This window comes from Carassius gibelio, chromosome A9, assembly GCF_023724105.1.
Source record: "Carassius gibelio isolate Cgi1373 ecotype wild population from Czech Republic chromosome A9, carGib1.2-hapl.c, whole genome shotgun sequence".
Taxonomy (NCBI): Eukaryota; Metazoa; Chordata; class Actinopteri; order Cypriniformes; family Cyprinidae; genus Carassius; species Carassius gibelio.
The window spans coordinates 30948667-30974319 of NC_068379.1; the positions used below are offsets into that span (position 1 = coordinate 30948667).

Below are 25653 nucleotides of genomic sequence, written 5' to 3' on the forward strand. Positions count from 1 at the left end.
ATACTGGATGTATTTTGCAGGAGAGATGACAGCTGTACTTGTGCTCTTTTTGTTTTTCAGCATTATGAATGTGTTAACAGAGCTTCAGAATTCCCTTCCATCTAACAACACAGCTCAGCCCATCATATCAACGATAATCAAGGTCACAGAAAACCTTCTGAGCTCAAATGAAGGCAACTTGACGAAGGACTGGATCATTAACCAACATCTGACAATTGCACTTGACAAAATCTTCCAGGGGAATGTTAGCTCTGTAGATCTTGCAGGAGCTGGGGTGAATCTTGACCAACTTTTGCAAGCTATGGCTCCTCTACTCTCACCTGAGGACAGAGCCTTCCTGGATGTTGCTGAGCAGGTGTCTCAGGCACTAACTTATGCATCACATGTGGCTAGCACTGATGGTGGTCTCCAAAGTGAAAACTTTACAGAAGCTGTCATTAGCACAGTCAGAGTGGTTCTGGAGAGTATTTCTAATGAAACCGGAGCTTTACCTCAGGATGTGGTTAACAATATTCTTGGTGCTTTCAATGGTTCCCTTCAGCTTATCCTAAACTCCAATATGAGCTATGCCCAAGCTATCACCCTCACACAGGAGACTGTCCAGATGGTAGATTCAATGATTCATTTTCTTTTACCAGCGGAGGTAGCTGAGGTGCTGTTTCCCATTAAATACAATATGTTATCCTATCTGAATAACATCTCCCAGCCTGCTGGATTTGATCAATGGAATGAACTGTGAGTGTAAAGAATATGTATTTGTTGAGAATCGTCCTTTCTCTCTGTTTCACTCTCACTTTCTAATTATATTGTAATATATATTCTTTATGTAACTTGTAGGAGAGATAACAATTGTACTTGTGTTCTTTTTGTTTTTCAGCATTATGAATGTGTTAACAGAGCTTCAGAATTCTCTGCCATCTAACAACACGGCTCAGCCCATCATATCAACGATAATCAAGGTCACAGAAAACCTTCTGAGCTCAAATGAAGGCAACTTGACAAAGGACTGGATCATTAACCAACATCTGACAATTGCACTTGACAAAATCTTCCAGGGGAATGTTAGCTCTGTAGATCTTGCAGGAGCTGGGGTGAATCTTGAACAACTTTTGCAAGCTATGGCTCCTCTACTCTCCCCTGAGGACAGAGCCTTCCTGGATGTTGCTGAGCAGGTGTCTCAGGCACTAACCTATGCCTTACAAGTGGCTAGCACTGATGGTGGTCTTCAAAGTGAAAACTTTACAGAAGCTTTAATTAACACATTCAGAGTGGTTCTGGAGAGTATTTCTAATGAAACCGGAGCTCTACCTCAGGATGTGGTTAACAATATTCTTGACGCTTTCAATGGTTCCCTTCAGCTGATCTTACACCCCAAAATTAGCTATGCACAAGCTAGGACCCTCACACAGGGGACTATCCAGATGGTAGATGCAGTGATTCATACTCTTTTACCAGCGGAGGTAGCTGAGGTGCTGGTTCCCATTAAAAACAGCATTTTATCCTATCTCAATAACATCTCCCAGCCTGCTGGATTTGATCAATGGAATGAACTGTGAGTGTAAAGAATATGTATTTGTTGAGAATCGTCCTTTCTCTCTGTTTCACTCTCACTTTCTAATTATATTGTAATATATATTCTTTATGTAACTTGTAGGAGAGATAACAATTGTACTTGTGTTCTTTTTGTTTTTCAGCATTATGAATGTGTTAACAGAGCTTCAGAATTCTCTGCCATCTAACAACACGGCTCAGCCCATCATATCAACGATAATCAAGGTCACAGAAAACCTTCTGAGCTCAAATGAGGGCAACTTGACCAGGAACTGGATCATTAACCAACATCTGACAATTGCACTTGACAAAATCTTCCAGGGGAATGTTAGCTCTGTAGATCTTGCAGGAGCTGGGGTGAATCTTGAACAACTTTTGCAAGCCATGGCTCCTCTACTCTCCCCTGAGGACAGAGCCTTCCTCGATGTTGCTGAGCAGGTGTCTCAGGCACTAACCTATGCCTTACAAGTGGCTAGCACTGATGGTGGTCTTCAAAGTGAAAACTTTACAGAAGCTTTAATTAACACATTCAGAGTGGTTCTGGAGAGTATTTCTAATGAAACCGGAGCTCTACCTCAGGATGTGGTTAACAATATTCTTGACGCTTTCAATGGTTCCCTTCAGCTGATCTTACACCCCAAAATTAGCTATGCACAAGCTAGGACCCTCACACAGGGGACTATCCAGATGGTAGATGCAGTGATTCATACTCTTTTACCAGCGGAGGTAGCTGAGGTGCTGGTTCCCATTAAAAACAGCATTTTATCCTATCTCAATAACATCTCCCAGCCTGCTGGATTTGATCAGTGGAATGAACTGTGAGTGTAGATACTATGTGTTTGTTGATTATTGTTCTTACTCTCTGCTTTACTCTCACTTTCTAATGAAATTTATATAAACTTACTGTATGTATTTTGTTGGAGAGATGGCAATTGTACTTGTACTCTTTTTGTTTTTCAGCATTATGAATGTGTTAACAGAGCTTCAGAATTCCCTTCCATCAAACAACACAGCTCAGCCCATCATATCAACGATACTCAAGGTCACAGAAAACCTTCTGAGCTCAAATGAAAGCAACTTGACGAAGGACTGGATCATTAACCAACATCTGACAATTGCACTTGACAGAATCTTCCAGGGGAATGTTAGCTCTGTAGATCTTGCAGGAGCTGGGGTGAATCTTGAACAACTTTTGCAAGCCATGGCTCCTCTACTCTCCCCTGAGGACAGAGCCTTCCTGGATGTTGCTGAGCAGGTGTCTCAGGCACTAACTTATGCATCTCATGTGGCTAGCACTGATGGTGGTCTCCAAAGTGAAAACTTTACAGAAGCTGTCATTAGCACAGTCAGAGTGGTTCTGGAGAGTATTTCTAATGAAACCGGAGCTCTACCTCAGGATGTGGTTAACAATATTCTTGGTGCTTTTAATGGTTCCCTTCAGCTGATCCTAAACTCCAATATAAGCTATGCCCAAGCTAGCACTCTCACACAGGGGACTATTCAGATGGTAGAGACAGTGATTCATACTCTTTTACCAGCGGAGGCAGTTGTGGTGCTGGTTCCCATTAAAAACAGCATTTTATCCTATCTGAATAACATCTCCCAGCCTGCTGGATTTGATCAATGGAATGAACTGTAAGTATAGATACTATGTGTTTGTTGAATATTGTTCTTTTTCTCTGTTTCATTCTCACTTTCTAATTACATGTTTATATATATACTGGATGTATTTTGTAGGAGAGATGACAGCTGTACTTGTGCTCTTTTTGTTTTTCAGCATTATGAATGTGTTAACAGAGCTTCAGAATTCTCTGCCATCTAACAACACAGCTCAGCCCATCATATCAACGATAATCAAGGTCACAGAAAACCTTCTGAGCTCAAATGAAAGCAACTTGACGAAGGACTGGATCATTAACCAACATCTGACAATTGCACTTGACAGAATCTTCCAGGGGAATGTTAGCTCTGTAGATCTTGCAGGAGCTGGGGTGAATCTTGACCAACTTTTGCAAGCCATGGCTCCTCTACTCTCACCTGAGGACAGAGCCTTCCTGGATGTTGCTGAGCAGGTGTCTCAGGCACTAACTTATGCATCTCATGTGGCTAGCACTGATGGTGGTCTCCAAAGTGAAAACTTTACAGAAGCTGTCATTAGCACAGTCAGAGTGGTTCTGGAGAGTATTTCTAATGAAACCGGAGCTCTACCTCAGGATGTGGTTAACAATATTCTTGGTGCTTTCAATGGTTCCCTTCAGCTGATCCTAAATTCCAATATGAGCTATGCACAAGCTAGCACTCTCACACAGGGGACTATCCAGATGGTAGATGCAGTGATACATACTCTTTTACCAGCCGAGGCAGTTGTGGTGCTGGTTCCCATTAAAAACAGCATTTTATCCTATCTGAATAACATCTCCCAGCCTGCTGGATTTGATCAGTGGAATGAACTGTGAGTGTAAAGAATATGTATTTGTTGAGTATTTTTCTTTCTCTCTATTTCACTCTCACTTTCTAATTATATTGTAATATATATTCTGTATGTAACTTGTAGGAGAGATGACAATTGTACTTGTACTCTTTTTGTTTTTCAGCATTATGAATGTGTTAACAGAGCTTCAGAATTCCCTTCCATCTAACAACACAGCTCAGCCCATCATATCAACAATAATCAAGGTCACAGAAAACCTTCTGAGCTCAAATGAAGGCAACTTGATGAAGGACTGGATCATTAACCAACATCTGACAATAGCACTTGACAAAATCTTCCAGGGGAATGTTAGCTCTGTAGATCTTGCAGGAGCTGGGGTGAATCTTGAACAACTTTTGCAAGCTATGGTTCCTCTACTCTCCCCTGAGGACAGAGCCTTCCTGGATGTTGCTGAGCAGGTGTCTCAGGCACTAACCTATGCCTTACAAGTGGCTAGCACTGATGGTGGTCTCCAAAGTGAAAACTTTACAGAAGCTGTCATTAGCACAGTCAGAGTGGTTCTGGAGAGTATTTCTAATGAAACCGGAGCTCTACCTCAGGATGTGGTTAACAATATTCTTGGTGCTTTTAATGGTTCCCTTCAGCTGATCCTAAACTCCAATATGAGCTATGCCCAAGCTAGTACTCTAACACAGGAGACTATCCAGATGGTAGAGGCAGCAATTCATACTCTTTTACCAGCGGAGGCAGTTGTGGTGCTGGTTCCCATTAAAAACAGCATTTTATCCTATCTGAATAACATCTCCCAGCCTGCTGGATTTGATCAATGGAATGAACTGTAAGTATAGATACTATGTGTTTGTTGAATATTGTTCTTTCTCTCTGTTTCATTCTCACTTTACAAACAGTATATACTGTATGTATTTTGCAGGAGAGATGACAGCTGTACTTGTGCTCTTTTTGTTTTTCAGCATTATGAATGTGTTGACAGAGCTTCAGAATTCTCTGCCATCAAACAACACAGCTCAGCCCATCATATCAACAATAATCAAGGTCACAGAAAACCTTCTGAGCTCAAATGAGGGCAACTTGACCAGGAACTGGATCACTAACCAACATCTGACAATTGCACTTGACAAAATCTTCCTGGGGAATGTTAGCTCTGTAGATCTTGCAGGAGCTGGGGTGAATCTTGACCAACTTTTGCAAGCCATGGCTCCTCTACTCTCCCCTGAGGACAGAGCCTTCCTGGATGTTGCTGAGCAGGTGTCTCAGGCACTAACCTATGCCTTACAAGTGGCTAGCACTGATGGTGGTCTCCAAAGTGAAAACTTTACAGAAGCTGTCATTAGCACAGTCAGAGTGGTTCTGAAGAGTATTTCTAATGAAACCAGAGCTCTACCTCAGGATGTGGTTAACAATATTCTTGGTGCTTTTAATGGTTCACTTCAGCTGATCCTAAACTCCAATATGAGCTATGCCCAAGCTAGCACTCTCACACAGGGGACTATTCAGATGGTAGAGACAGTGATTCATACTCTTTTACCAGCGGAGGCAGTTGTGGTGCTGGTTCCCATTAAAAACAGTATTTTATCCTATCTGAATAACATCTCCCAGCCTGCTGGATTTGATCAGTGGAATGAACTGTGAGTGTAAAGTCTATGCTTTTGTTGAGAATTGTTCTTTCTCTGTTTCACTCTCACTTTCTAATTATATATATATATATATATATATATATATATATATATATATATATATATATATATATATATATATATATATATATATATATATATATATATATATATGTATGTATTTTGTAGGAGAGATGACAATTGTACTTGTGCTCTTTTTGTTTTTCAGCATTATGAATGTGTTGACAGAGCTTCAGAATTCCTTTCCATCAAACAACACAGCTCAGCCCATCATATCAACGATAATCAAGGTCACAGAAAACCTTCTGAGCTCAAATGAGGGCAACTTGACCAGGAACTGGATCATTAACCAACATCTGACAATTGCACTTGACAAAATCTTCCAGGGGAATGTTAGCTCTGTAGATCTTGCAGGAGCTGGGGTGAATCTTGACCAACTTTTGCAAGCCATGGCTCCTCTACTCTCACCTGAGGACAGAGCCTTCCTGGATGTTGCTGAGCAGGTGTCTCAGGCACTAACTTATGCATCTCATGTGGCTAGCACTGATGGTGGTCTCCAAAGTGAAAACTTTACAGAAGCTGTCATTAGCACAGTCAGAGTGGTTCTGGAGAGTATTTCTAATGAAACTGGAGCTCTACCTCGGGATGTGATTAACAATATTCTTGGTGCTTTTAATGGTTCACTTCAGCTGATACTTAACCCCAATATATATTACATGCAAGCTAACCACCTCACACAGGAGACTGTCCAGATGCTAGGGGGAGCTATTCATGGCCTTTTGCCAGCAGAGGTGGCTGAGGTGTTGGTTCCCATGAAAAACAGCATTTTAGCATATTTGCAGACCATCTCCCAATCTTCTGGACCTAACAAATTGAATGAAGTGTAAGTAAAGACTATGTATTGTTTCCAAAGTATTCTGTCTATGTTTCTCTTTCACTCCTGCTATCTATGGTGTGTGTGTGTGTGTGTGTGTATGTATGTATATATATTTTGAATTTTAGTGTATATGCATTACATTTATTTGTGTATGCACAGGTCATAACAGTTGCTGTTTCTTTTTCATTTTCAGCATTGTGAATATGATGAGAAAGCTTCAGAATTCACTGCCATCAAACAACACAGCTCAGCCCATCATATCTGTGATTCTTAAGGTCACTGAATATCTTCTAAACTCAAATGAAGGCAAGTTTACTGTATGGTGTTTTTTGGGGTTAATTGAAAAAACAGTGTGTTAGTGTGGCCATATATTAATAAAACTTATTTATTTTTTATTCAGTCAAGTTGTCATAGATATATATACTCTATATTTTTCGCAGAATATACAAACATGTGGCACAACCTAGGAAACTTCAGTCTTGGCAGCCTAAATGAAATAACAGAACAGGTAAATTGCTTTTATTTCTTAAAGGCCTGTTATTGACAGGCCCTGCATAACCAACAACTCTTTTGACAGTAAAATGTCACCATATTATGATATATGTTGATTTATTGCACAAATAAAAAAATTATAACACACACACAAACATAAATGTGTTATTGTTAACTTCTTTTGTGATGTCACAGCTTGCAGTCTTTCTGGGCTCTATGTCACCATTCATGAATGAGTCCGCCCAGACTGTTACAGAATCTGTAGGCGTTCTGGTCCAGATCCTTTCAGGGAGTGCTGACCAGCTGACCTTTGACAAGTAAGGCTGCCACCCTACTATTGGATTATTTTGTTGAAAGCTTCTCTTATATAGCCAAGAGAGTCAGAGAGATGGCCGTAAATCTCAGATTCTCTGATAACTTTGACCATGTTTGAATGTTTGAAAGGAATTCTGATACAGTAGTTGTTGGACTTGGAAGTCACTAAGAGTTTTTCTCACGATGAAAATCTGACCAGATTTTGTTCTTTTCAGATTTGATCCAAAAGATCAAGGTTAATGCAAAGAAGCTGATTGTTATTTAGGAGAATTCTATAGCTAAACATTTGGGAGTTTTCCACACTTAAATCACTTTTAAATTCTGAAAGTAATTTAAAGCATTCGATTAGTCTTTCACCTCACGATTTCTGCACATACAATTAGTAGGTGTGACAGTCCTTACCAAAATCAATGAGCATACCATCAAACCAATAAAACCAATGAGCATACATATTAAAAATAGATTTATTCCTTGTTGACTCTTAGTTTTGAATGTCAATCTTACTGTTTGTTAAACAACAGGTTGGAGGACATGTTGGCTGCTCTGTTCTCAACCTTCAAAGGTACTCCTATGTGGGATTCATTGCCGTCTGTCATTTCCACAATTCACCAAGCCATTGTCAACAGTTCTCACAACATGCAGACCCAAACAGGTGAGAAAAGCAAAGCCTTACTGTTGAATACACCTCAAAAGAATAGCAAAGTAGGTGTTCATGCTTACAGACAATTTCCTTCATATCTGAACTGTATGCGTCTAATGCAAGCGTTTTCTTCTCCTCAGAGCTCCTCTATGTCCTCCAGGAGCCAATGTCCAACCTCTTGTCTGCCATTTTTCATGTTATGAACACAAGCAATTTCACTTCTCAGTCCTTTGTTGGTGGATTGCCACAGGCCCTTGTGTCAACTGCAGAAGCTGCTCTGCAGGTTAGAACAACATTTCTATCTATTGATGTGGTGGACTTATACAGACCAGTGTTGCCAACTCTCAGAAGATAAATAAGCAACCGCAGCTTCAGAAACAAGCCCCCAAAAAATAAGCCCAATATTATTGTATTATTTATTATTATCAATATTATTTATTAGTGATTGTTTATTATCAATAAACGAGCCCTGCAACATAGTAAACAACTCAAACCACTCTGAGATTGAAGAGCAAAAACAGAAGTTATTTAACAAAAATCATCAAACTGTAACAAAGCGGGAAGGCACGCACTGTCCACTGATCACTTGTGAGCAGAATAGTTTTGGAGACAGAGAAGGAGAGTAAGAAAAGAGCACTAGGTGGAAGCTTTAATATAGTCACACATTTATTATGAAATAAACTCAAAGCGTACCTGTATGTATCTACTGTTAGTATTAATGCTTGTTTATCGTTTTAATGATTAATGCATTATGAAAAATATTTATTAATGGTCCTTTTGTTTCCATGTTTCCTCTCCATTTCTGTACATCTGTGTTGGTGGCGTTGTTAGTCTATTTATTTGGTTGAGAAAATCAGTTTTTCTTAGTAAAGACAAGATATCATAGTAACATACTATGTTTTTGATCAGGCATTGAAGAGACTGGATCTTGCATAGCCCTGGTGTTAGTTGTTAATTCTCTTTTTGTTTGTTTCTAAACAGACACAGGCATCAACTAAATGTATCTGGCAAATGTTCTGACTTTTTTTTTTCTGAAACAATTTCAAAATCCTGCCAAGAAGTGTATTAATTACAGATAAACAGCTAGCCTACATTAGCTAGCATGCATTGGGTGCTGCTTTTCATCCCTAGAGAGAATTTGGTTTCCTTTTACAACAGATGCTCAAATCCTGGCAGGAGTTATATATCGCTACGTGTTCAGTGAATGCTTTGTCTATGATAATATCAATTATCGCATCATTTGAATTCACAAGGCATCAAACTAGGTCACGAATGGGTGCCCCTCCCCTTCCCTTTTCTGCCACCCTGACAAACTTAGGATATCTATTTGTGTTTTTTCTTGTGTCTCTATGAATGGGACAACATCTAATCTCTAGTCTTAAATAGTAAAAAAAAAAAAAGTTTCATTGCAATCCTGTTGCTCTTGCAATATCTCTGTTAGGCAGTAGTGTGTTGGACTTCGGTGATAATTATTCTTTTTTCTGGTTCTCACCCCTCAGGCTGGTTTGGGGGGTCAGAGCCTGAACTGCAGCTACATGCAGCAAATATGGCAGGATGTCAGAGCTGGCGCTGGAAGTGAAGACACTGTTGCTTTGTGGTGTAACATCAGCCTACTGCCAGTCATAGCAGCCCTTGATAAACCAGCTCCAGACTTTAATATGACGGTGAGAGGATAAGTTCCAGTTTTACAATAGCAGCCTTTTTTAATGGCTCTCAAATGCAACTATCATATCTCACCACGAGGTGGTAGTGTGCACTAAAGACTGATTTAGACTGTACCCTCTGTGTTTCTAAACAGGAAATGGCAATGAACCCTCTATGGATAAACGCCACTGCAGGAATGATGGCAGAGTCACTGGAGACTTTCTATGAAGTGATCCTGAACAGTACCTTTGCTAGCAATCACCTTACAGAAGTCCTGTTGCAGTACACATCAATGCTATCCAACCTCTCAGTGCTAGAAATAACAAACCAGACTGACTGGAATGTCCAGCTCTTCCAGATGCAGCTCTACCAAAGGTATTAATGCTCTGGAGTCATTTTTACAGTAATATTTATTCTAACTATGTTACATGCCCCAAGTCATTCTATACTGTCTCGTAACAGAGAACGCTCTTTTATAAAGTAAAACACTACTGAGCTTTTAACCTTTATTTTTCTTTTTGACTAAATTGCCAACAAAAGTGTGCAACAATTTCACCCATACTCACAATCCCATTATTCCTCGACATTACCACGAGCCTGATTATAGTACTGAAATACTTTCTCAAATTTACTAAGAGATTTGCAGTTATTACCCATAAGGACCAGGGGTTGGAAAAATGCAAACAAACTAAGTAAGAGTAATTAAATTTGCATTAAGGTTGATTTATTCAGTTTGACTCCTTTGCTTCCAAACAGGATTGAGCAGATAAAGTAGTTTCTATTATTCTGATATCTCCTTGCTCTTAAATTGATTCTGCTTTATGTGCTCATCCCTGTAATGAACCGACTACTGTTAGGAATCAAATTGTGCATTTGTGCATATCTGTGCAAATCAATCACGTACGACTGCAGAATCATTTATGCACCCACTGTAGATCATTGATGATGAAACATAATGGAAATTGTCTATTATAAATAAAGTGTATTATATTTATTCAGTTCTATTAATATAATAATAGTGCCCGCTGAAATTGAGAGCAAAATCAAGATGAAATATGGACTATTGTTGTGCAGTTTTTAAATATAAGTAATCTAATTAAAGAAATTGTCCCATCAACTCTACATTTAAGTATCTTGTACTGTAATGGTTCATAGTCTTTCACATAAATGAGTAACAGTACATTATTTAATCCAGCTATTAATGGATCCTTAAAGAGTCGTTTTTATTATTCTGTAACTTTTTTTGTGCACATGCAATACTAATTTCTCTCTCATTCATCAGCCTCTCCTCAATACAAATGGCTCTGGATCAAATTAAGAGAGAAGCTCCCTTGATGACGCCATACATCGAGGCAGCTGGAAAAACTATAGAGGTCATCCTCCAGAATTTCTATCTGCTCCAGAACTCAACTGCAAGCCCTCAGATCATCATGCAGGCTCTGGAGATCACGCTCACTGGAATGAATTTTACAAAGGAAACCATTAATTATATCCTGAGTGGAGACATATTTATGAACCCAAATGGAAGCACAGTTGACAGCTTAATAAAAGAGGTCATCCAGCAAATCATTGGTACGGGATTACTGGGAGACTGGCCTACCCTTTATGGAGTAATGCAGCAAATTCTGTATTTGGAAGATACAAGTGGCACCTTATGGAAAACTGTTGAATTTTTCAACTGGCTGTACAATACTCAAGAAACTGGGCTTAGTTTTGTCTTGGAGATCCTGCGCAAGTTATACGAGATAGTAAGAGATGCCCTAACCAAGATGCCACTGCCGTGCTTCTCAGAAACCTTTATTGACCTTTTTGGGAATGTTTTGTACATGCTGAAACAGATCAAACTAACCAGTGACCTCTTCGACCCTGTGGAACAATATCTAAGCCCACTTAAAATGGAAATTGCTCGGGGACAGAACCTGCAAGGTCTTGTGTCCAACACAAGAAATGCCAGAAGAATTGCTAGGGAAGTACAGAGAGAGCCAGTGGATGACTTCCTTGATCTTCTCGACATTGACTACCAAGCCTTGCTTAAAGTTCTTTCCATTCCACCCACCTCGACTGAAATTATGGAGACTATCCATGTTTTCTTTGCAAATCCAGATTTGGGTGTCATCCTGAAGGGTTATCTGAAAGAAATGACTGGAGGCACAAGTCAGGAGGAAACCATTGACACAGCTCTGAATGTGCTGTCATACTTGACACTCCCTAGCAATGGGCAGCAGTTTTTGGAGATGTTCATGGACATCGGTAGTGAAGGATGGAGAGTGCAGGACCTTGATAAAGTAGAGAAACTTGCAGAGAGCCTAGGAAGAACAATTGACATGGCCATGGTGCTATCCGACCAGCCGCCTCTGAACATTCCTCAAAGAATCGAGCACATGGCCCAACAACTTCAAGCTTCGGTGTCAAATATCATCTCACAGGATGGAAATAGCACCAACACTGCGATCCAATTCCTTACAGCGCTCAACAGCATCCTTACCGAGAACTTTGAAGAAAGCAAGGACATCAGCCCTCAGGTCACTGGCATTCTTCAAAACATAATTGGCTCGTTTTCCAGTCCAGGGTCGCAGATGAGCATAGAATCCTATTTGGCAGCCGTTGATCAAACTGCAGAAGCCTTCACCCCACTTCTCTCTGGAGAGGTAGCTGTTTATTTCAACATATCTGGACAAATGATGCAAGCCTTTGCATTGCTCGAGGCATATCCCGGAGACATAGAAAAAGTCATGATGTCCACCAGCAAGATTTCTAACTCCCTAAACCGTGTTCTTGCCCTCTTAAATATTACAACTCTTCAAAATGGACAATATGTTCAAGAGGTCACCCATCCCCTCATCCTTAGCAGTGCTATGGCCACCCACATCCTATTCAACCTCTCCATGTCAAACTATAGCCTGAGCAGCAATGCTGAGAGGGAGATGCTTTTGACCCAAACCTTCAATCAGATGGTTGTTGTTCTCCCCACGGAAACACACATGTACCTCTTTTCTATCCAATCGGCTCTATTCACTGCCCTCTCGAAAGTATCCAGCACTGCAGAAATCACATCCCAATTCCCTGAAATCTCCCAGCTGGTTACACAGTCTCTTCTTAACTCGCTAAACATTACTCATGATCCGACATCCACGCATATGACTCCAGATGGCCTTGTTTACATTTTGATGACCGTGTCCAATCAAGTGTCTATGAGTCTCTACAAGGGCCTTATGTTATCCGGTTCCCCTGTCCAAATCTCACAAGCAGTGAACTCTTTAAGTGAGGTTGGATCTTCCATATACTCGATAATGCCTGTCGAGGGACAGCCATACATCAATATCACACTCAACCTAATGGAGACAATATCTTCTGTTCTTAATGACACAAGCACCTTTGGGGATGTCAGTGGGGCTGTATCACAAGTAGTAAGTTCTGTCAACAGCCTTCTGGCCATGGTGCACCACGTGAACACAAACTCCTCCAGCAGCATTATAAGTGACCTAGAGCGGACCCTTAAAACAATCCTAATGATCATCCAAACAGACCAAAGCCCTCTCACCCAAACAGCTGATATTACCCAGCAGCTACTGCACACCATCCAAAATTTCATCTCACTGGGCAATAGCAGCAGTCTTGAGTCTGAACTCCCCAAAATGGTGCTGGGGGCTTCTAGCATGAATATCGGCCATCTGCTGAGGATCAATGACACTAACTGGACTGACAAGTGAGTTTCTTTGAGGTTTTGCTCCCAAGGCTGGTTCCTGGTTATGAGCTCATAACAAGACCCAGTTTTCCTACTCTTTTGCTTGTTCATTACTTGGCATTTATCCTTTATATATGCTTACTACTTCTAATTTATGACTCTGAAAAGAACACATTCTTAGGTTCCTGAAAATAAATGGATCCATAGTAGTACATTTTGATAAAGCCATCTCAGCAGAAAGAATAACGTGTTGTTAGTTAATAAAACTTTTCTGTTTACATAGGCTGCCTCTGCTGTTGACAAACCTCGCTAATAGCCTTCCAGAAGACCTGCAGTATTCTCCTCTTATTAAGTCCATCATGAGAAGTCTGGCCAACGAATCCCAAGGTACCTAAGTCATCTCACAAGATCTACTGACCTATAACACCGTTCATTCAGGGATTTTATTTCCACAATCTCCCACAGTTGCATATAGTGCTTATAAGTATTTTGCATTAAGCTGTGTGAATAGATAACAATTTATTTGAATAATTTGTATTTGTTTAGCACAAGAACAAGATGCATAATGTCCATAGTAAATGTTCCAGGTTCTCCCTCTGAGTAAATTACTCTTAGTAATCCCCAAAGACATTAAACAATGTATGTTGCGTTATGTTTATGACATTGCAATGATTTGGTGGTTTTCATAGCAGTGCAGTAAATGGCAGGTTTGAAGTCAGCTTTCTGTGATATTCAGCCAGGAGGCATGTGACTAGACGGAGTTTGACAGAAAGAGCTCAACGCACCTGCAAATGAAACACCTGCAAATTAAGAAAACAACTTCATCAATATGACAACACATTGTGCTGCAAATGCTCACAACACAACCAAATAAAGAAATGCGATGCAAATAGAAAAAAAACACCTGCAAATTAAGAAAACAACTTCATCAATATGACAACACATGTACTACAAATGTTCACAACATAACCAAACAAAGAAACGCTGCAAATAAAATTCTTTATTTGGTTGTTGTGAGCATTTGCAGCACCTGCTGTCAAACTGATGAAGATGTTTTCTTGATTTGCTGGTGCTTTTTCTATTTGCATGTGTTTTCTGAAGTTGCAGCGCGTTGAGCTCTCTCGGCTACCGTAGTTTTTGTTTTAGGCAAAGATTTAACTAAACTTGGTGATGTTTGTGTTTTAAGCAAGAAAATAATTCAACATCGGGGTAAAAGAATAAACCTAATTAAGATACACTGTATGTTTTGAAAAGAAGTGCCAAGTATTACATTTTGCTTCTGAAATGAAATTATCTTGTTTTACAGATATTATTATTATTATTTTATTTTATTTTTTTGTTATCAGATAACGAGACAAAAATACTGATTAAGTTCAAATGAATAATTTTCATTTTTATACTACTATCCTATTCAAGAGTGCACAATTCCCCCCGGAGATCCACTTTCTGACTGCAGTAATCCCTCACTTTCATTGATAAGCTGCTTTTCAAGCCTCTCGGTTTGCTCTATATTTTTTTCTTTAATTAAACCGATGTCTTGTTGAGCATTTAATTTCCTTCATAAGTGTCTGGTATTTTATATTGCTAAAGGTGTTGCACATGTAAGTGCTGTCAGATATGAATCAGCACACAGCACCTTAAAGCATTCAATGTCTCTTTTCTAAGGGGAGATTCTTTGCTAGATCATTTGCTGCTTACTGCACTGTGAGGTTGGCCTGAAAGTGGAGTTAGGTGCAAGTAATGATGTCTGTAGGGAATTTAAGTTACTTTAGCTCTGCAAAAGCTTGATCTTTGTTTTTTGTTTTTCTTCCGTTTCTCTCGCCTCTCTGCAGAAAATCTGCATCTTCTACAGCAAGTGCTAAACACCACCTTTGAATTAGGCTCAGCCAACTCAGTGAATGAAAGTTCGGACAAAATACTAGACCACTTGTTAACTAAGGTGAGATTTTTGATGGTTCAGATGTAAAACTTTTTCAAAAGAATATGCCAGCAAAAATTACCATCTTGTCAGTATTTACTGATGCCATTCCAAGTTGCAAAAAGAATACAGAAAGAGAAATTGTTAGTCCATATGTCCTATATTTCAAGCATTCTGAAGCCAATGTCTTTCCTGATAATACAGGTGTGTGCTCTGGAAAACATGGCCACTGTGCAGCTGATCACCAGTTTTCTTCCTCTGGGCCCCAGACTGCTATGCGACACTGTTGTTCCCACAATCCAGGCTTTCCATGTGCTCACAACCAACCTGGTGAACCAAAGCACCGACATCTATGATCTGATTTTCCAGACTTTTGTTGGAGACCCTAGCACTTACAACACTGAAGTGGACTGGTACTGTTTTCTATAAAGAATTTCAACCTTGTTGTTGCAGCATAACCTATGTATGTTGGGGAGTAACTTTTAGAAGGGTGAAAATATTTTAGTAGAGTAAACTGCAGCCTTTCCAGTTACAAGCTACTTTTTCAATATGTGCTGCTAGTGTAACATTCTCTAGCATGCACAGCTTCAAGCTGAGCAAACTGTGGTAGTGATTAAATTCGCTCCACTGTTTTCCCACTTCTTCATATGAAACATTGGCAAGTCTGATTAATTTTAGTGAATCAGTTCAGACCCTAAATTCAAATGAATATGTTAAAAATATATTCACAGATTCATCAAATGTGTACCTGTCTTTAAAAAAAAAATTAAAATACATTTACAAAATATAATGAAATAAGATTACTGTTCCGGTTATCACGTTTTTCATTTAATTTAGTATTGCTATTATATTTATGATTATTATATTGTTCTAATGTAATTTTTTTCATACAACTATTTATATGAAAACATTTTATAGAAATAGTATTTATGTAAAAATGTTGTTTAATTATGTTATACATTTTGATCAGTTTGTGTCTAGGAATTCTACTCATAGTTTTTATCGCTTGCACTCTCTCTCTCTCTCTCTCTCTCTCTCTTTTATAAAGGACATCCATTCTCTCTGAAATTGTGGGCTTCAACGTCTCAACTCTGAAAACTCTGAATATCAATATAACATCTCCGGGTACGTACCGCTGTCACTTCAAGCAAAAGAACTGCGGAAAGACAAGTGTTCCTTAGCTATCAGTTGGTGGTCCGATCAGTCTGTTTCAACCTTGCCATGAGTGCATTCCTGCTCTCTCATTTGTCTTTTGTCTTGTATTCTGACAGCTGAAGTGAAAGTTTTTGAGCTGCTGAAAAATGTCACACTGTTTGTTGAGGATGTCGAGCGGTATACCAGCTTTCCCCCTCGCATTCTTCAGGCCCTATTAGATTACCCTCTACCCAGAAACAACATACAGGTACAACACAACTCATGCATACTGTACATCAGAGGGGATCAAGGGGATCAAGATGTGTCCGAAAGGATTTTTTCCCCATCTTACTGATCTTATCTAAACTTTGAGTACTTTTACTGGCATGGTTGCCTTTTGCTTGCTCACAGAGGGTTGTATCGTGCTTTATTTGTGATGAAGCTGCTTAGGCACAATACATATACATTTAGTAACATTTATCTCAGTCTCTCACCAGTGTGAAGTCTTGCAGAGTGCATTTTTATTATAATGTGTTCTTGTCACCTCTCCCCTCTTCACAGATCTTTGCATGGTTGGCAAACCTGCGCCAGTGCTCAGACCCCTCGTCTTTGCAACTGGACCCTACAGGGCAGGAGATCTTCAGCACCTTCTGTAATCTGACACATGAATGGTACAGCATCACGGTTATCTTTCTTCGTCATGTGGACACGAAGGCGGCTTTATTCAGGGTAAAGAGTTGCGCACAGAATGTTTTGTATATATTGTATGTCCAATGAAACTGAAATACTGCATCTCTCTGTTGTAGTTAATTAAATACAAGAAATGTTTTGCAAATAGTTGTTATGAAACAAAATAATAATGCTTGCTGTTTTATGCATTTATAATTATGGATTCTTCGCATGTATGGTTAGATTGGGGCTAGGGCAGCCTGATCTCACTCTTAACCATTCAATAATCTTTATAAAGAGAGAAAATAATCAAATTATATATATTTTACTACTTCATTCACAAGTTTTTAAGTGTTTAATTATTGAGACATAGACATTGCCACTTATTTTATGTTTAATATACGTATATAAACCTTTTTTATTTTTTTGTTTTCCAGGAAAAATAACTATATCATGCAATATACCAATAATGTTACTAAAAACCCTATGATATTTTGTTGCAGCTGGTGTTGTCCAAAGAAATTCAGGATTTGGTGGGAATCATGCTAGAGCTGGTGAAGTTTTTGACGGACATAATGCACAAACTGGTACCTGCCATTAATAAACTCCAGGAATACCTGACAAACATAGGAGAACTAAACCTGGTGGCCAACCAAGAGTTCCACAGTGTAAGAGTTTAATTTTATTTTATTTTATTTTATTTTATTTTATTTTATTTTATTTTATTTTATTTTATGTGTCTTTGGATTCTCTCTCCCACAGCTGGTGAGGGGAAAGCGGTCCACCATGTCCAGCAGGGCCACCTTTAGTACCATCGCTCGTGCCTTGTGCAAAAACGGCATCCTTACTCTGTTTGCCATCGCAAAAGTCCCTATAGTTACCGAGACTGATCCTTCCGTCCAGACGGACCACAAGAGAGAAGAGCTGATTGAGAAGTTCAAAATCCCTCAAGATGCTAGTATGAACGCATATTCTCAGCACACAGCTAAATTTGCAATAAAGCATTATGATAATGACCTGTCAAGAATCTGCTTACAGCATATTGAGTTTCAGTTTGATGAAGTGCTGTGGTCAGGCTTAATTAATATACTGCTTATGTCCAGGTCCCTTCTGTATGAACCTCTACTTGGATATGGTGAACACTACGGGCGGCGCGGTGGCCTGGGCATTCCTCAAACCCATGCTGTTGGGACAGGTCCTGTACTCACCAGACACACCAGTGACGAGAGAGATCATGACAAAGGTGCTGATTTTACATCTCACAAATTAATATTTGGCATCTAGGCCACATTTATGCTTTTCACTGTTTTAAGACACAGAGATAATTCAAATTTTTTTGAATTCATATACTGTATCAAGCAAAAATGTTTGATTGGATCCAGTTTGGGCCACTTTTAGATATGTGTTTTGTTCATATTTCAAAAGATTTCTGCCTGGAAAAAAAAAAACTTTGATTTCCAATTATAAAGTGCAACAAAAATGTAATTCATTGTGAAAGTATGACATCAAAAATGACAGCACCAAGGGAAAAGTGTAGTTTACTTGAATCAAACAAACGTTCCTTTATTACATGATGCAGAGGCAGGTGTGGAAAAACATGGTAAATGACCTTTTCTGTTGGTAATTGTACGGTTAGCATTGTACAATGTCCTTTATTCTCCACAGTTGCTAGGAGACGTATTTGCTGAGAATCAGATACCTGCAAAGATAAAATATATAGGAATATTCTATTTCTGACTTAGGATGGACAGCAGCATAAATCTATTCATTTTGGATTGTTCTTTTAAGATATAGACGTGTAGTGTGGTCATGAAGCAAAATATAGTATTTTCTTGTAAAATGTGGTGTTTTTTGTCTTCTTTCCTGCAGTCAAATTCTACACTGCACCAGTTTGGTGATCTAAAGCTTTATGCGTCCGAGTGGATAGAGTCATCCTCATATGTGATGCAGTCTGCTGACATCCTGACAAAAACCTTGCCGATACTTCAGGTATACTACGAGTTCAGAGAAAATTAAATAGACACTTTTTATTTGATTTAATAATCCCCCCGTACTGCATTAACTCTTTCCTTATCAAACTACTCTTCACAGAATTCTCTGCGCAATCCCTTTGTCCAAAACTTCATTCAGACTCAGACCGGCATTGATGTTGCACAAATGAGCTCAACTCTCAGCCAGTTCTGTAAGTTCTCAACAGTGCATGAAATGCTTGCATCATGGTGATGGAGTATTATTATTAGAAGAATGTTATTGTCATTATTATGAGATGTTGTTATAACTGGAAAGTTTCTAATATTTATGAGAAACAAAGTCTCATTATTCTCATTATTACGAATTGCTTTGTCATTATCATGAGAAAGCGTTGCACTATAGTGAAATGTTATGTCATACTAATAAGGTGTTATTTTCCCCCTTAATAACATTAACCCATACTTATGATAAAGTTTACCATTATTTTAAACTTTAAGAACTTAAAGAATTTTAACTTGAATCTTAATTTTGCTTAATCGTAGCAGGAACCATAATACAAATGTTACATAATTGAATTACAAATGTACAAATGTACATATATATATATATATATATATATATATATATATATATATATATATATATATATATATATATATATATATATATATATATATATATATATATATATATATATATATATATATATATATATATAAATTAAATAACCACAAGACCCTGGAGTTAGTCTACAAACTGTTACCAATGGGAAGAAAAACAACAGGCATTATCGGTTCGCTTGGCAATTAATGTCTCCCTGAGAAATAATTACACTCAGAATAGTCTGTGAGACACAAATTTACCTAATCTTCTCTGTGAAAACTCTTCGTCTGTGTAGAGCTTTACAGCCAATCATGACAAGTGCCAGAGATGCATTGCTCCTATACACCCAAGTGTGTTTTATTCTAAATCTGCAGTGGCTTGAACAGTTTTTCTAACTCTCTTTGCAGCAAACATGACAGTCCTCTTAGAGAAAAACAAGTTTATCATGGAGCAGATCACCACCCTCTCCATGCTGATGTTGAACCTTTCCTCATGTGTCAACTTCGACCGCTACCGAGCTTTCAACTCCACAGATGAACTCGACAGGCAGGCAGAGAGACTGGCTCAAAACCGCGAGCTCTACGCCAGTGAGTTCACACACACACACATTCACACACACTCTCTCAACAGGAGATACCCCTTCAACTAACTACTTCACTCATGCGTTTGGTGATACTCTCGGTTGAGGACACCACAGGCACTGAAGAGCCATCGGGCTGTAAAGTCTATAATTCAATGCAATTCGAATTCAGTTCTATTGAGATATAGATTTCCACTGTCATCGGAGCAGCAGGTCTCTGAGGTTACTCTGACAACAGATCACTTCCCCTTTATACACATGAGCTCTGCTCATCTTCACAGGCATTATTTTCAAACTTCCTGAGGAGACCTCCAGCAGCCTGCCCCCCAACATCGACTACACCATTCGAATGAACATTGAGAATGTGATGCGCACCGACCGTGCAAGGAATCCCTTCTGGGTGAAAGATTCCTTCATTTCGTCAACGAAGAACCAGCGGTACAACCGAGGCTTTGTGTACCTGCAGGAGAGCATCGAGAGAGCCATCATCGAAATGCAGACGGGTAAAGCTATGGATGGGCCCGCGGTCCAGATGCAGGCGTTCCCTTATCCCTGCTTCTACAAGGATGAGTGAGTGTCTGAAAAGCACAAACTGATATGAATGAGATGTGGTATCTGAACAGATAATCAACAGTTTACACCAACACTGAACATCTGCTCCGTTTTGTACATTAGAAATTCCTCTAGTAGGGTGAACATTTAGTATTTCATAAAAAATAATATATTTGCATTTGTTTAATGAAACAGCACTGCTTGCAAGGCAGCAAAACAATTTTAAGCTTAGCTTTGTTTCGGTGTAGATGAAGTGCTGGGTCAGAGCTGTTGTCATGGCACTGAATTTTCTGTTGGCTGTGTATGAGAATCCTCATTACTTAATAATAACGTTCCTTTTATTTCTTGCTATGTAACAGTGGCTTTAGATGGTGGCTTTTAGATAGATTCTAGTGTTGTTATAAAAAAAGAAGAAAATGATTACAAGTAATAATTATTAGGTGAAGAAATATATAATTATTAGGAGAAATCTTGTCTTGGCTTATAAAACTATAATAAATATAAATGAAAGCTAAACATAGATAATAAAAAAAACACAACTAATACAAACACAAAAATATAAATGGCAACATCACATAAAATTTATTTAACAATTAAAATGAAAACTGAAAATATAAATCCTATAACAGTACATTCATAATATTAAATTAACACTAAATGTTAGAATTAAAAGATGGATGCGATAAAGTGACAAGCTTTTATAGATTGCAAACCAAATAAATGTCTCAATTAGTCTCAGTGCACATGATCAATGCTGTGGGTCATCAATTTAGTATTTAAATTACAACATTAATCAAAGAGAAACTTGACTTAAGCTAGTCAGTTCATCAGTTCCTCTATAGATTGATGTGTATAACAAATATGCCCTTCACCTGCTAATCTCAAATCTTTCTACCCCCAAGGTATCTCAACAGCCTCTCTTTTGCCTTCCCAATGGCACTCATGACCTGCTGGGTGCTGTTTGTTGCCCACTTTGTGAAGAAACTCGTCCACGAGAGAGAACTGCGACTGCATGAGGTATGGAACCAAAACATATTTTTCCTTTAATCTCTTCCCACAAACTTTAATTGGGTTTCTAATCTCTTTTCACTCTTCCCATAGTACATGAAAATGATGGGGGTCAATCCCATCAGCCACTTCTTTGCCTGGTTAATTGAAAGTGCTGTGTTCTTGCTGGTGACCGTCATCATCCTCACCATCATTTTGAAGGCTGGCGGCATCCTTCCTCACAGCGATGGCTTCGTTCTCTTCCTCTACCTTAGTGACTATGGCTTCAGCGTCCTTGCAATCAGCTTCCTGGTCAGCTCCTTCTTCGATAAGACCAACATCGCCGGGCTGAGCGGCAGCCTTATCTATGTCATTTGTTTCTTCCCCTTCATCGTGCTGATCCACTTGGAGGACAATCTTTCCTTCAGTCTGAAGAGCGCTCTGGTCTGTACTGCATTGAATCAGTTTGCATTTTAACATCATTGTACAGTCACATTGTGAAATATTTAAAAAGGCCTATTAAAGTTCACATACCATATTAACAAATGAGAATAATTATATTTGATTAATGCAGCCAAAAAATGACATTCAGTTTGACATTATAACTTCTGTTTGACATTATCATTTCTAAAGCTTCTGTTGTAGTGGGGACCTTTTTGCATTTTGTATTTTTATTTTTAGACATTACTTAGTATGTCTATTATTTCACTTCCCTCAATATAGGTTTCAGGTTACTGCAGGGACAAAATATCCTTTCTCACACACACACAAAAAAAACTCAAAACTCCCAAGAACAGCATATTTTCTCAGTAAATGCAGGAAGACATTCTTTACGGATAATTCATTTAGAAATCAAAGCCAGGCGAGACATTTAACAAAAGTCATTTGTATTCTTTGTATGGTAAAATCTAATTATCATGGCTGCTCCACAAGTAAAATATCACCCACAAATGTGAAACCGCGTCATTCATAGAAATGTTAATGCGAACACCTGCAGAGGACTATGGCAAAAGTATCTTTACATTTAATATTATGTCCATGAAGAGTGGGGTCATAAAGTTGTTTTGTTGAATTATTGCACACTTGCATTTCCATGTTGCAATTTTCTTTATTTTGTTCTGTTTTCGTGCAAAAAAAGGTCAGTTAAAAGCACCATTGAAGGAATTTACCTTGTCAGAATTATTATATTGATATGGACATATATTTCACAGTAGTTTCATCCACACAAATTACAAAAACCAATAATACACAATATTTTTAAACAATAAAACAAATGCATTAGCATATTAACTACATTATATGCACTAATAAAGGAAGCATTCACCCAAGAAAAAAATATTTATTTATTCACCTGTCATTCCAAACCTGTCTGACTTTATATATATATATATATATATATATATATATATATATATATATATATATATATATATATATATATATATATATATATATATATATATATATAAAACAACTCACCTTTTGTAAAAATGTAAGGTTTTGTAAGAAAGTAAGCTAAGTGACATGATGGTGAGTAAATTATGACAGAATTAGACTTTTGGGTGAATTAGTCTTTTTTTAATGATTTAATCGATTGACAGCTGTAAAATAAATCGCTCTGCATTTGTTTTTGGTCCACAGAGCCTCTTTTCTCCGACATGCTTCAGTTATGCCAGCCAGTATATCTCCCGCTATGAAAAACAGGAAGAAGGTAGGTTGACACAAACCTCTCATCTGTATTCAGTGTTTGTTTGGGATAATTACATTGACTGAATGCATTGTGTACTTACACCTCAGGCATCCAGTGGAGCAACATGTATATCTCTCCTCTGGCTGGTGACACTTCCTCCTTCGGTTGGCTCTGCTGGCTGCTCCTCATTGACTCAGTAGTATATTTTATCATTGGGATTTACATCCGCATGGTCTTCCCAGGTATGTGTGAGCTGCTCATTTGTTTGCGTTGTTAGGTAAAAAGAAACATTATTCATTTTTATAAGTTGAGGTTTAATATTATTGTTTGATCCATTTTTCTCTTAATCAGGAAAGTATGGCATTGGTCTTCCGTGGTACTTCCCAGTGACTCGGTCCTTCTGGAAAGATATGTTCAGCTGCTGTAGCAGAACACCACAGAAAATAGGCAGAGGCTTGCTCTTTACCAACATGATGCAAGAGCAAAACAGCACTAACAAGGGCAAAGGTACGTTACTGCACAGTTCTTTGGAATACTTGATTCTGATTGGTCTTTTGCAGCATTGAGCGGGAAAGTACTTTTGCATGAGTGGATATCTGTATATTTGGTAACTGTCTGTGGCAGTCTGTGGTGCTATTTTCCCAAATGCTTGCAAACTCTACCTTATTTGAAAGTGACACAGATTGTAACTGTATGCTAAATTTGAATCCCTTGAATTTCAGTGTGATATTTTAACATCTTTGCTTATCTGTTTGTATTTTTTTTTCACTGTAGGTAAAAGTAGCTTGGCGGAGAATGGAGAAGACGATTTCTCAGGATTGCCTGTTGGAGTCTCACTGTATGGCCTGACAAAGACCTACGACAACCGGCATGCTGTAGACAACCTGAACCTCTCTTTCTATGAGGGACATGTCACCTCTCTGCTGGGTCACAATGGAGCTGGAAAAACCACCACTATGTAAGAGCGTAAAAGCATATTGCATCTTAAAAAAATGGCATTGGTTTTAATAAGCATAATTTCTTTTTATTTTTTATTTGAATTGTTGTTTTTTTTTTAATATATATTTGTATTTTCTTGTTTCAGGTCACTTCTGACTGGGTTGTTTGCACCAACCAGTGGCACCATCGAGGTGTATGGGATGGATATGCAGACATCCATAGATGATGTGCGTAAGGAGATGGGCGTTTGCATGCAGTATGATGTCCTGTTCGATCACCTTACCACAAAGGAACATCTGCTGCTATATGCTCAGATCAAAGCTCCCCACTTGACCAAACAGGAAGTGAATGAACAAGTGCGAAGGTAAGCTTCAGTCTGTTTTTATGTTCTTCTGTAACACTCCCTTAAAAAATTACCTTTTTACAGAAGCTATGTTATCTTAACTTGAATTGCATGCAGGTTTCCAATGTGCCCTTAATGGTGTTGGGGAAGCTACTTTAAACTACTTTAAAACTGAAGCTTCCCACACTACAACCTACTCATAATTTAAAGTAGTTCAGCTGCAAAGTCAAGCTACACTGATGCTTATTATATAAAAAAAAAACAATGATTCTTCTGCAGCATTAAACAGAAAATTTAGATACAAAAAAGTCACAAAAAGAAGGCAACTTGCATGTACTTTTACATGTATTACTTACAGTAACTGTATGGGCTGGTAAAAGTGTGTAGGTTCAAATCCCTCAATGGATGGTCCCTGAACACACTGTGCCCTTGTGCAAGGCATTTTACCTTAAATCACTATGGATACTGTAAGAGTAACAGCTAAATGAGAACTATGCATTAACATGGGTTCCTGTCTTAGAATCCTAATGGAGACAGACATGCATTCCCACCGGCACAAGCGTGTCGGCACCCTGTCAGGAGGTATGAAGAGGAAGCTATCCATCTCCATTGCCTTCATTGGAGGTTCGCGGCTGGTGGTGCTAGATGAGCCGACCACCGGGGTGGATCCCTGTTCCCGACGCAGCATCTGGGACATTGTCCTTCAGCACAAGCAAGGTGAAATCCCCTTGCAATTCATACCAGAGTGAAAATAATCTCCTGACTTGTACCTGTAGCAAACTCCCCAAAGGACTTAGTTGTTATCGGGTATCTGACACTTGGTTTCGAATTTAATTAGGCTTGAATGGATTTTCTCAAGGTGCGTGCAGTCAAATCCAGACAGGGAAAAATCCAGACGCAGATGTAGTAACGACTGATTGTTATCCGTCGTGCTCCTTCTGATGTTTAATTATCTTCCTCGGAGACAGTTAGCGAAT

General features: G+C 38.7%; 1 protein-coding gene and 1 long non-coding RNA gene across 20 annotated transcripts in view; one reads left to right on the plus strand and one right to left on the minus strand.

Annotated features, from left to right (window-relative positions):
* abca12 (ATP-binding cassette, sub-family A (ABC1), member 12) overlaps window positions 1–25653 on the plus strand; it is a 70076-nt gene that overhangs the window by 20740 nt on the left and 23683 nt on the right. Inside the window, exons 20-54 of one of the 19 annotated variants that reach the window (XM_052606864.1) lie at window positions 61–735; window positions 1695–2369; window positions 2512–3186; window positions 3329–4003; window positions 4146–4820; window positions 5846–6520; window positions 6708–6820; window positions 6955–7022; window positions 7202–7323; window positions 7843–7973; window positions 8102–8244; window positions 9461–9625; window positions 9760–9980; window positions 10888–13311; window positions 13574–13677; window positions 15123–15229; window positions 15413–15621; window positions 16257–16333; window positions 16480–16610; window positions 16904–17071; window positions 17515–17679; window positions 17774–17969; window positions 18115–18254; window positions 18881–19000; window positions 19103–19193; window positions 19993–20172; window positions 20447–20735; window positions 21620–21734; window positions 21819–22148; window positions 23346–23415; window positions 23502–23636; window positions 23746–23901; window positions 24169–24352; window positions 24479–24697; window positions 25197–25393. In XM_052606864.1, the coding sequence (XP_052462824.1) occupies window positions 61–735; window positions 1695–2369; window positions 2512–3186; window positions 3329–4003; window positions 4146–4820; window positions 5846–6520; window positions 6708–6820; window positions 6955–7022; window positions 7202–7323; window positions 7843–7973; window positions 8102–8244; window positions 9461–9625; window positions 9760–9980; window positions 10888–13311; window positions 13574–13677; window positions 15123–15229; window positions 15413–15621; window positions 16257–16333; window positions 16480–16610; window positions 16904–17071; window positions 17515–17679; window positions 17774–17969; window positions 18115–18254; window positions 18881–19000; window positions 19103–19193; window positions 19993–20172; window positions 20447–20735; window positions 21620–21734; window positions 21819–22148; window positions 23346–23415; window positions 23502–23636; window positions 23746–23901; window positions 24169–24352; window positions 24479–24697; window positions 25197–25393 (10820 nt within the window). Of the gene's footprint in view, window positions 1–60; window positions 736–1469; window positions 1553–1694; window positions 2370–2511; window positions 3187–3328; window positions 4004–4145; window positions 4821–5845; window positions 6521–6707; window positions 6821–6954; window positions 7023–7201; window positions 7324–7842; window positions 7974–8101; window positions 8245–9460; window positions 9626–9759; window positions 9981–10887; window positions 13312–13573; window positions 13678–15122; window positions 15230–15412; window positions 15622–16256; window positions 16334–16479; window positions 16611–16903; window positions 17072–17514; window positions 17680–17773; window positions 17970–18114; window positions 18255–18880; window positions 19001–19102; window positions 19194–19992; window positions 20173–20446; window positions 20736–21619; window positions 21735–21818; window positions 22149–23345; window positions 23416–23501; window positions 23637–23745; window positions 23902–24168; window positions 24353–24478; window positions 24698–25196; window positions 25394–25653 lie in introns of all 19 variants that reach the window. The other 18 variants (XM_052606867.1, XM_052606868.1, XM_052606866.1 and 15 more) reach the window with 18 other exon arrangements.
* Window positions 1826–5528, minus strand: LOC128020179 (uncharacterized). Its single transcript, XR_008185302.1, has 3 exons — window positions 5385–5528; window positions 3589–3759; window positions 1826–1954 (listed from the first exon to the last, which is right to left on the minus strand). It is a non-coding gene; the product is annotated as an uncharacterized LOC128020179 (long non-coding RNA).